The 12,226-nt window shown below is 36.5% G+C and overlaps 1 protein-coding gene across 2 annotated transcripts in view; it reads right to left on the bottom strand.

Moving 5' to 3' along the window:
• UPF2 (UPF2 regulator of nonsense mediated mRNA decay) overlaps window positions 1–12,226 on the bottom strand; it is a 53,552-nt gene that overhangs the window by 23,207 nt on the left and 18,119 nt on the right. For both annotated transcript variants that reach the window (XM_064703032.1, XM_064703031.1), the window contains exons 9-13: window positions 8,827–8,935; window positions 7,507–7,620; window positions 6,139–6,255; window positions 1,102–1,287; window positions 395–598 (exon numbers count right to left, since the gene is read on the bottom strand). In XM_064703032.1, coding sequence (XP_064559102.1) covers window positions 395–598; window positions 1,102–1,287; window positions 6,139–6,255; window positions 7,507–7,620; window positions 8,827–8,935 — 730 coding nt within the window. The remainder of the gene's footprint in view (window positions 1–394; window positions 599–1,101; window positions 1,288–6,138; window positions 6,256–7,506; window positions 7,621–8,826; window positions 8,936–12,226) is intronic.

Here is a 12,226-nt window from a genome sequence, read left to right as displayed (position 1 = left end):
AGTACATTAAGCATACACTCCATCTTAAATCTATGATGACTTTTCAGTCAGAGAAATCTTGTAATTATAACAGCTTTTAAAATATGGACTGGCCTCCAAAGTTACTGGAAGTCGTGTAAATCTGTCTACACTGTCAAAGAATAAATTCTATGATATAGGAGGCAAAACAATTGTCTTAAGTAATGTTAGTTTGGTTTTGTTGGGGTTTTTTTGGTACAGTTATTCTATTAATTTAAATAAACCTATACAAAGCAAGTAACTGAGGTAGAAAAGTCACCAGACAAAACAAAAAAAAGAGGGAACCCAAGGATTCCTTTTCTTAAGCACAATTATTTTAGTTTTCCTTTCAACATAAGTAGAAGAGTGTAGCTCAGCAAGGATTCTGATTGTTTACCTCCATTCCTAGTCGAATATCCTCTAGCACTCCATCCACAACATGAATTCCCACATCTTCCTGGTAAAGGACCAACCCTGCTAAGAGGTTGGCTACACAGTGAATACTATTATATTTCACATTCCAGATGTTGATCATACAGCATATAACATAGTCCTTAACTTCTGCATCCTGCCAAGGCAGCTTGCGCATCTGTCTCAGGACCTAAACCAAATTTTAAGACAAGCTTCACATTTTAGCAGGTAAAATATCAAGATGTCATTCCCCCCTCTCTCCTGGCTGGGATGAAATCCCTGTCAGCCCTGTAAACAACCTTGCTCTTCCTTCAGAACCCTCCAGGCCTGCAGTGCTATGGAAGGTTTATGTCCATAACCCAGCTACTGATCAAGCTGTCCAAGGCTGTTCCAGAATTTCCCTGCTCTTACAGTCTGTATTTAACTGAAGCCCTTTGTCCCTCACTCTCCCAACACAATGTACAGAACACAATGATTCTCAGCTCACTCTCCCTTTGTTCAGCATTTGAACACAGGTCCACAACTGGAGCTTCCAATAAAAGAAATTAAACCCTTTTATTAATTTATTAAAATTTAACCATTTTATTCCTCTTCCTTACAACTGAAAAACCATATCCCTCCCCAAATCTTTTCCCAAGTCACTACTACACCACTTTCAGTAAAAACTGTATTAAAGATTTTGGAAGGATTTACCTTCTCTGTGGTGACCTTGGAGAGATCCTTGTAGAGAAGCTTACGGATATACTCCTGCAAAGGAGGACGCTTTTTCTTCACAGTTTTTTCAGCTGGAGGGGGATTACAGTAGTAATAGGCATTTTCTACCATTGTAACATAGCGTGCATCAAGATGCATTGCTTGTTTTTTCCTCATCATTTGTTCCTGCAAACAAATGCAAATGACCTGTTAGAGATGCTGATATACCATATTTTCAAGCCAAAGGCTTTCAGAGTTACATTTGGGACACTTTTCTGTAACCCTTCATATTTACTCTAAGTTAAAAGCTTGAGTAGAGAGAAAAAAAGAAAAAGTACATATATATGGTTCTGTGTTGCTCTTTCCATGGTCATTTTTCTTTATGGTCCCTACTTTTATAATGGCTCACCTGTGGTAAAAAAGGTTTCAGAAAAGTATTTAAGATTTAACTCAAAATCTTAATGCTATTCTTCAGATAAATGGCTCATAAGGCTACTAGGAACTCTGTTTAAAACATTATTTAACTAGATTTTATGTAACTAAAGTAGCTGCAATATTGATGTCTTAAACACAGTGAACTATCATAAGACTGGCAATCTACTTTTTACATCAGCATCAGAGAATTTTTGATGGTTTCATATGAATTTCCAAAGATTTAGACAATAGAATTTTCCTTACTCCATGCTCCATTACTGCTGTTTACCCAAGCAGAATCGACTGCAAGAAAAATAGAATCTACCATAAAGTAATGCTTCAGGAAAAATCAGACAAGTAAGACTAATTACTGTGCTTAATTGTCATGATTGTCCTGTTTTCCTCACAGAATAAAATCCTTTCTCCATACTTCACTTTAGATATGTAAGTCAAGATTTGTTTTGTGGGGTTTAAAATTTTCTTTTATCTAAGATTTCTGTATAAGAATGAAAAAAAGCAGTTCTAAGCTGCTGATTTTTACAGTTGAGGATGAGCTTAATTCCATTATTAAATACCTTTTAGTATGCACGTGTGTAATTATATATATATATATATAGGTGTAGTTCAGTAAGTGATCCTATATACTCTAAATCACACTATGGTGGCTCATCAGGAAACTGGACCTGTGTAAACTTTATTGGCTGGCTACACAGTAATTTCTAACTCCTAATAAACAAAATTAACATGTAACAACTCTTTCACACACACAAATATTGGTATATCTATTCATACAGTCCAGTAAACCAACCAAGAGTTTAAACCTCCTTTGATTACTGCTGAGACAGCACTATTTTTCATGCTCTCTATTTTTCATGCTGGTGGCCTTTCCCCTAAACCTGAACAATTTAAAATTTCTTTTATAAGGCAGACATTTCAGTTGAAATGAAATGTCAATGCACTCAAAGAGCTCCATAACCCTGAGTTTCAGCTGCTGATTCAATGAGGAACAGCAGCTTTGTGTAACATAGTAACCCAACAAATAATGCAAGTTTCCTCCTGGATTTAGTCATTTGTCACCAGCAAGGTCTCCATCTGACACCAAGCCTAAGGCATTTCATTCTTAACCTTTTCCACAACACAAATGGTCTTTCCTTTGATTCCCTGGGAGACTGTTCCCTTCCAAATGGGAAATTTCTGTCAGCAGCAGCACATTTTCCTACAAGCACCCAACAGATGCACAAGCACATAACAACTGAGTGCATAAATTGTTTTATGTGGGAAAAAACACTTAGAGTAGAAAATTCCCAAACTTTACCATGTCATATATGTTAATGTTACCTTTGAAAATGTTTCACCTTTTCTAGATAGATCAAGAGAAAACAGACCTTTGCTGCCTTAAAAGCATTTATCATGCTATGCTATAAACTGAAAAATGAAATGGGTCAAAGTGAAGCAGAACAGAGAAAATGGCAAAAGGGCTTGCAAACAACATTTTAAACCCCCTAAACCTACACAATTTGTGCATTTTCCTGTTATAAAAAGTTGTACATTATACTGTAAATGATAGTTTATAATTAAAATGTTTCTTCCCAGAAGAGGCAATATGCACTACCTGAAGTCTCAACACCACTGTCATTTACTGGGTTTTGAGCAGTCCTGAGTGTGTTCTCACTGTAAGTGGACTGTATTTGTCTTCACCTCTACTTAGTAAAAATCTTCAGCATTTCAAGAAACTGTTTCAGTCCTTTTTCAGCTAAGGCATCAGATGGACAGGCAGGAAAGAGAAATCATAACACTACACTGTTGGTAGTGACAAAAACCTTGATGCAATTCAGAAGGAAAAAGCAAGACCTGTGGTCCAAAGTGCTTTAAGCCCATCAGCTACTTTGGGTCCTCATTTTTCTAGGCTAAAATGAAAAACTACACAGGTGAAGCACTACATTTGAAGATTAGGTTTCTGTTTTTCCTTTGATAAAAACAGACCACAAACAACATTAAAGTATAAATAAAACTGTTTGGGTTTTTCTTCTTGGTGAGAGACAAAATGTTTCTGCATGTAGCATATATTGCAGAAGCATTTCAAAAGAAAATCTGGTGACCATTAGGAAAAAAAAAGAAAAAATAACTAATTAAAACCTAAGCATCATGAGAATTCCAATTTTGAAAAGCATTTCAGCATAACTGACATTTAAACATCAGATCATAGCAAAATACTGAAACTGTTCAGCTCCTGCTTCCCTTGAATCCCTGCACTGCTCTGCCCTGCTACTCCTTCTGACAGTTCCACATGGAATTTTTTCATTTCCTGGAAGCACATTATTGTTCCAGTGAATTAACCCAGCTCTACATGAACTGCATTTACTTTGCCACAGCCTCTGCCTGTACAAACAACATCTCCCAGTTTTAACAGCACCAGTAAAAGCAGCCACACCAAGAAGGAAGCCACTGTGTACCTTCAGTTCTGATATTTACTAACACAAGTGATCTGCCCCTGAAGCTTATGACAACTATTTAAGTTAAATTATTAAAAATGCATCAGGAACCTTTTAATATTCTTTCAGCCAGACCACAACAGTATAACACAAGAATTTGACATTTAAACTCAATTATGTTACAGAAACACAGATCAAGATGAAGCTGATCTTCCTTTCAAAGCTCCAATTCAAATAATCAAGTAATTCATTTATCAATTGATCAATCCTAAAGCCAATCTGGTTTTACAGTAGTATTTTAAATTACATAAAGGACACTGAATTTGAAAGATTTGCCAAGAAAACCATTACTAGAAATAAACATTGTCCTAACAACAGGAGAATCTCTAAATAATCTGCAAAACATGAAGCAGTTCCACAAAACCAGGATATGATCACTAGAACAAGTCACTTACTGTCACTAAATTTGCAATGCCCTTACAGAACACTTCACTTCTCAATAAGTAATTTTTCCCTAATTACTTTTAAAATCCATTCTTAACTATGACTTTCTTCTACACCAGGACAAAGCAACATTGTCTTTAATGGGAGACATGCAGCCTGTTTGGAATCTTATTACAAAATACATCATCAGCAGTAAAGATTAGGACCAATAATTATTTAGAGGATCAACAGGCCTTAATTCCACCTATGAGAGTAGATCAGCTTTACAATTGCTTAGATTTTTACCACAAGATTGTTATCAGCTTGCTTTGAGAGAAATCTTTTCCACAGTTCACACTAACTTGTACCATAAGTTGATCCAATTTGTGTAAGACTATTTAAGTCAAAATTAATCTCTGTAGGTTTTTTAGGGGAATGTTAGAAAATGCAGTTATTAAGATGGATGCAGAATTTAATTCTATTTAGCCTATTTTACATTTTAATAAATAGATAGTCCAAACTTATTTGCCATCTTTCACCTTCTCCTGGCTCCTCAATGAATAAGAAAAGACCACTTATCCAAAGCCTTGTGAGGATTTAAGCCTCAGTAATTCAAACAGGGCTTGTGGTTTGTCTTGCACTTCCCAGTTCAGCCATGTTCAGCATTCATCCAGCAGATCCCAGCAATCCAATCTAACAGTCAGCATTTTTATAATAACACTAAAAGCAGTCACTTACAAAAACCAGCTCTGGTATAAGTATTTAATTTTTCCTGACTTCTAAAACTTTTATTAACTGCCATAAAGTGATAGCAATGAGTAAAATGTCTTTTAAAGATAATGGAACTGAATTTTCAAGGGAAAAATCCTTGATTATGGAAAGGAATATATTTCACAATACAACACATCAGCTGGAAAACCTTTACAAAATTGAGATTCAAACCTTTCAAGATACAAAGTACACTTGCTACAAAAAGCAAGAGCCAAGGAACTGGCAGTTAATTTCCCCATCTCTCTCCTCTCATGACTGCACCATCTCAACAGATGTTCTGACATTCAAGAGGTTCAGAAAATAACAGGATTTTGTGGAAAAGAAATTGTACAACAATATACCCAAGCATGCAATAGCTTCTCCATTAACTAGAGCACAAGAAGAGGGAATACTGCTTTAAGGGAAAGTGAATCTGTCTTTGAAGATCTTCAACAATGTCCGAGTCTGCCTTGGACAGAGTTTTAGGAGTTTCTCTCCCAAGTCATTAAATATATTTTTTCAATTCTTGTTATTTTTAAGTCTTTGCCAGTACTTCTCCAGACTTACAGATCCCAACTATAATCTTAATTCCCAATCTCTATTTCTAGGACTGCTTCTCTTAGTGCCTTCATAAACTTTTTTTTTTTCACATTTAGAACCCCAGATCATTATACAGGGCATAGAAACCAACTCTTGCACAAATGTCTTCACTTCCAGTTGAAATCATGTCTGGTTCTACTCACCACTATTTTTCCCCTCAAACACTATTTCAGGCAAGTTCAAGCATAGCTACAAAATTCTTTCAACCTCATCCTCTGGGTTTGCAGAGGATGAGGCTGCAGAGTAGTTCAACAGCAACAGCTTTTTACTTCAGAAATTGAATTCCATTTCTTACATTTTCTTTCAAGTCATGCAGAGGGTTTTAGGTCAACTGGAGCTCTAGAGAATAGTTTCAGAAAGATGTAATTGAAGTCAGAACATGACACCCTCCCCCTTAAGACAAGAAGTTTTCTCTTACCAAAAGAACACTGGTTCTTAGGTGAGATTCTGGTGATCTGAAGAGGAATCTTCCACAGGTTTCCAGCAAGGTACATGCCATTTCAATATGGTGATGAGAGAAGTCTGACAGAAGCATCTGGAATGTATTTATATAAAAGCACAGCTTGTTAAACATCTTTTTCAGCTGCAGAAAACATGAAGTTATTATCTACCAGACTGGACACTATGCTGGGGTACCAAATTCTTTATGGAATAAATGCCAGTGGATTTCACTGATCAGATGTCAGGATTGGCAAGGCCCTGGCACAGGTGCCCAAAGAAGCTGCAGATGCCCCATCCCTGAAATGTTCAAGGCCACTTGGATGGGGTTCTGAGAACCCAAGTCTGGGAGGAAGAAGTCCCTGTCCAAGACAGGGGCTGGAACCAGATGATCTTTAGGGTCCCATCCAACCCAAACCATCCTATGAATATTCAAAAGATTAATCTCATTTTAAAACTCTTGTAAGAACAGTCTATGGACCCAAATTTAGGCTTCAGAAGAACATAGTATTTTGAAAGACCAGCATAAAAACTCTCCCCAAACTGCCCAATAACACTGCACAAGGGCACAGTAACCTCAGAGCACACCTAACTGCACTGTTTGCAGTTAAGCAGTAACTATAATTAACACAGCTTTGCATTTTACAGCATTTTATACACAAGAGAGGTGAAATCATGAGTGATTATGATTTCTTTAGGAATTCAGCTTTGATATCCAACAAGTCAATGAATAAAAACTATTCATATAGAAAGTGACGTTAAGCTGTGAGTCTCAAACATCTTTTATTAAAGGCACTTTTATTTTTTAAAACCTATTTTTAATTTGGGACTTGACATCAAGGTTTGAATGTTTATCAGCATGCAAAGTGAGATGATGTGCCTACAGATTAATGCTTTACAGAGATGTTTTTGCTCCTCAACAAACAAAAGCACCTGCTAAAATGGCATAAAAGCCTCTCCTTGCACCTCTGAAATGCTTTTTGCCTCCTGTCCCTCTCCCTTATTGTTATTTTCTCCACAAAAACATTAATTAAAATCAACATTATGGAAGTTTTACAATGTACAGCAGATTAGTAAGTAGCAGTAGCAATGACTGCCATACTTCCAAAGAAAATGATGAGCAGTTTGGCTATGTCCAAATGTAGTTTATTTTAATATATTCCTCCCATTAGAAGAGGTAAAAGCTTCTAACTTCTACAGCAGCTGTAAAAGTCTGCTCATACACAGCAGCCCCAGGTTTAAAACATCCCATGCAATGAATTCAGGTGTCAGCAGCAGGTAATAAGGGGAACAGGATGGGGACACACTGTCAGCACACACAGGAGTACAGGATTATCACAGCACCAACCTTTAAACAGTGCAGAGTATCATTTTTGGAGAACATCTTAAACTTGGTGAGCTCACCAATAAACCTCACAGTTTTATTCTTTGTTTCAATGTTGATCTGGTCCTTTTTTCTTACCTAAAAAAGAAACAAAAATTGATGGTAGGCCCTCAAAAATACCCATTTCTTCTGAATTGCTTTGATCTGAACATGCACAAAACACACCTGGGAATTCAGCAGTGTTTGGCATCACTTTGGTTCCTCAAGCTCCACCTTTACTTCTCACTGGGTTTATTAAAACCCTCCCTACAACCTTGTTTCTTCACAAGATTTTCAACTCTTTTCCCCATCTCCTTACCCCCAAAACAATTAATTCCTCTAACATATCTATTCCTAATTACTCTAACATGCTCCTCCTTTGCCACAATGAAGCAGTGATAAAGAATTCTAGATTCTACATTTTCAGAATCAGCAAGAAGCCTCTATGTGAATAGGGCCACTTGTGCTGTCCTCAGAGAAACATTAAAGATTGATAGGTTTTTAAGTCAGATTTAGTAATGTGCAGAGTTTTGAAATTACTGACATTCAGCATAAATTCAAGAACCAAACACAGATATATATCTATACCTAAATATAACCCACAAAATAGAAAATTTTATTTCCCCAGCAGAAAGAGGTTTTTCTGAGAAAGTTAACATAAAGATTCAAGTAAGTTTGAGCAATTTATACACATTTTTAATTGTGTATTGTGTAATTGTGTAATTGACATTTAATTAATGTCAATATTAGAAAAAAAATTGAAATCTGTGCCACAGAGCTCAGAAAATGGTGAAGGAATCACCACTGTGCACCATAACAAGTTTGGTTATAACACTTAAAAAGAAAGTGAAGGAAACAACACTGAAAAATAAATTTGTGTGGAAAATTTTGATAGATGAAAATTGTAGAATCCAATTTTAATTAAATATTATATGATAATACTGATGCCTCCAATAGTAGCCTTGTAGTGGGAAATGTTAGAATTGGTCAGGTCTCATTTTGAAAGCAAGTTATTAATTTACAGAAAACTCTTAACACAGATGGAGCAGTTTCTAATTTTTGTAACTTCTGTTGTAACTGTTGTACAGATCATTTACATAAATATGTAAGTGTATAAGAAAAGTTGCAAAAACTTCTCTTTTACAAAGACTTACAGAGTTACAAAACTTTCTCTTCTTTTTTCTAGAACTGCTGAGATGATAGAAAAATATTCACTGAATTTTAGAAGAGGTATCTACACAACAAAAAGTGTTTTTTCCCCAGAGGTCGACTTATGAGATTAAAATATAAACCACCAAAACATACATGGAACCTGAAATCCCCTTTCAGCATGGAACAGAGATCCTCTGCCACATCAGACATACAGGGATGCAGTGTGGCAACCAGTCTTGCATAAAATGGCAGCAAATCCAACCTGCAAACAAAGGAGAGGATAAAATAAACAATTTATAGACAAAAAAGTGTTTTTGTGTACAAATATGGGTACCATTCCACTTGTGAAAAGAGTCAGTGCACTGACAGAACTACATCCATGCAAATTTTTTGGCCCACTTCAGAATGCAGTATCATTTAAAAATAATAAAAGAAAGTAAATCCCCATATCCTGTTGGAATACTTTAGAGTTCATTTCCTTTTTAACTCCTGCCATAGGTAAAATGCTGAATACCATCAACTACAGAATTTCACCTTCAATAAATTACCAAACAGAAAGAAAATTCAGATCCATCTCAAGATACAAAAAAGGTTTTTACAGACAAAGCCATGGGTTATGGCAAGGTATTAATATTTTTTCTGAAAAGCAGCAGACATAAGCAGGGAGACAGAGAATATCTTTACTTTTAGGGTGGAAAACCCCATAATGAATAGCAGTTATTCCATAAAACAAAGCTGAGCTGATGTGATGTGGCCACCCTTTTCCCAAAAACTCTGCTAGCACTCCCACAAATGGTAATATTTCCAAGGTTTCAGTAGAATTTCCTTATTTCCTTTTCTCTTGCCTTAATTACATGCCCTCACACACATTTCCTTTGCACATTTATGCAACCCAGCTGTGTATATATCAGTTTTAAATGCAGAGAAACCACCTGCACTCTGAGGCCTCATAATATCACTTAACAAGCTGAAGGAAGTATTTTCAGTTTATTTTCAGGATGTTAAGTTAATGCAGTAAACAGATGAACTCTAGAACAAGCCAAAGTAAGTGGAGAGGAACATCCTAAATTTGCATGCTTCTACTGAGAAATTCCTGTAAGGGAAAAATGCATCTTGAGTTTGCAGTTTATGAAGGACTAAGGTTTTCCCTAGTGCTCAGGAAAGGAAAACAAAAAGGAAAAATATGCTAACAAAAAAAAAACCAAACCAAACCAAACCAAAAAAAAATAAATCCAAAAGCACAGCTGATACACAGAGCTTGTCCTGGCACAAAGCATCAATACAAAGCCATCACAACTGCCTCCTTTCCCCTTTTATGTCACTGGAGCCCATTTCCAAGACATTTAATACCCACTTACAGAAAAAGAGACATTTCTGTATTTAAATTGTGGGTTAGAAGCATCAGAATTACTCCCCCCAAAAACAAAACCAGGCAGGCTCCTGGTAGCACACAAGCCTCTGGTGAAACATTGTGGGTATCTCAGTTACCTATTTAACAGCTTTTATCTCTTCTGTTAATCAATAACTGAAGCAGTATTTACATTTTTCAAGCTTGTTGGAACACACAGTCAAGGCTGACTACCCACAGCAAATTACCAGCATGTTATTAAGCATTTAGCCATTAACTTTGAGAGAAGTGAAAGTCTCACTATTTCACACACACCCACAAAAGCTAAACTAAGAGAGGACTGTGCTGAGCTAAGAGGGTAAATTTAACTGAGGGGATTTCTTTTAAAACAAATATCAAAGTTTTATTCTGGTCTCAACAAGTACCTGCCTGCAGAGAGGTAATAATTTCATCTCTGTAAACTGAGTATACCTGGGGGAAAATTAAAGTCTTAGAGCACATTGTTGTTATTCCCTTGCAGGACACAAAAGGTTTCTTCATGAGGAAGCATACTAAGACTGGGTATTTCTAAATAGGTGAAATATAATAAGGAAAAGGTTTGGGTTAATTATGCTGGAATTGGCAAGCAGAGATAGAGTTTGTTCCCTCTCAGGGCAGACAAAATTTCATGTTCAGCAGAGGAGCCATTCCAGTACCAGTGGCACCATCTACTGGCACAGGCAGTGCTTTGTCCCCTCCAAAAGCATTTCCTTCTCTTGAGAAGGGGGGAAGAATTTAACTAAACCCCCACAAACCTCACACTGCCTTCTCCTCCTGCTCTTCTGGCTGTGAAGCAAGATCTGGGTCAGTGACTCTCTGAAGTAGCCTGAATATTCAGCACCCCAGTAAAAAGCACCACTTGTGACCACTGTCATTTAGACCCAAACCATGGACTGAAATCCAGTCAATTCTGGATCTCAGGCTCACATCAGCTACACTTCAGTAAAATATCTAAGAGCATATATTTTTTCACCATTTCAAATGTCAGTTTATTTTAAAAAGCCCAAACAAACAAAACCAATCATAAACCAACTTACAGAAAAACTTATCTCAAAGTCCTAACTGCAATCTCTCTTAAAAGAATAAATCCAAAATTTTATTCCCAGGAAGAGTGAAGGGGCATTTTGTACATTTCCTAATTTCTGTGATTCTACAAGACAGCCTAAAGAATGAAGCAGTGGAGGCAGAACTGCTGCCTCACAGGCACAAGGACAATGGATAAAAGCAGTGCCCTCACAGGGCTGAGCAGGTACCAAGGGTCACCCCCACTGCTCAGGGGCAGGACAGGGATGATGTGGAATTGGAAAGTGACCAGGGAAGCACTTTTGGCTTTTATTTCTGTGCCAGCACATAAAACTCCTTGGTCTCAAGCACATCCCTCAATTTTATCCTCAACTGAAACAGGCCATGCAAACACTGGTAAGTCAAGTTCAACTGAACAAAAAGAACCTTGCTACAGAGAAGTCTCAGGATGAAAAGCTGACAGGAAGCTTGCAGCTTTGGAATTAAAATGTGAACAATTATTTAACACTTAAGAAACAGCTAACTTCTGAATGAAGAACAACCAATAATAACACTAAAAACTTCCATGTGGAAAACAGATCTCTTGCTGCAGGTAAACTTGCAACACAGATCACCATGGATGGGAACATCAAAAAATACCATAAACCACAACAGCCCCTATATACTGTATTAAAAGTAATAATAATTACTTAATATACATAGTAATTAGTAATAATAATGATAATGTATAATGTAAAATAATTATAATGTATATTTACTAATAATAATTACTAAATATACATTTATCTAGAATTGTTTAGAATTTAAAGCCTAAGAAAAGATTTCAGACTTCTCACACTGAAATACAAGAAAATAATTTACAGAATTGCAGTATTCTGGTAAACCTAAATTATTCTGTGTACAGGAAGATAATTCAGCAAAGAACTACAGAAAAAGCTCCTAAAGCTGTGAGCAGTATGGGTTAAATCACTGCCTGCAGCCCTGGATTAACAGGCTAATATTTAGATTTAAATCAATCCTCCAATGCAAATGTGAAAGCCACTCATACACTGGCATTGAAAAATCTCTTTAAAAGGCCTTCTGTTCTGTTGGGCTGGAGGTTCAAATCCCAGCTGAAAATGTAAATGTGATCCATTCATCAGC

This window comes from Zonotrichia leucophrys, chromosome 1A (genome assembly GCF_028769735.1).
Source record: "Zonotrichia leucophrys gambelii isolate GWCS_2022_RI chromosome 1A, RI_Zleu_2.0, whole genome shotgun sequence".
Classification (NCBI taxonomy): domain Eukaryota; kingdom Metazoa; phylum Chordata; class Aves; order Passeriformes; family Passerellidae; genus Zonotrichia; species Zonotrichia leucophrys.
Note: the sequence above shows the minus strand (reverse complement) of the source record. Positions and strands in the feature narration are given on the sequence as shown.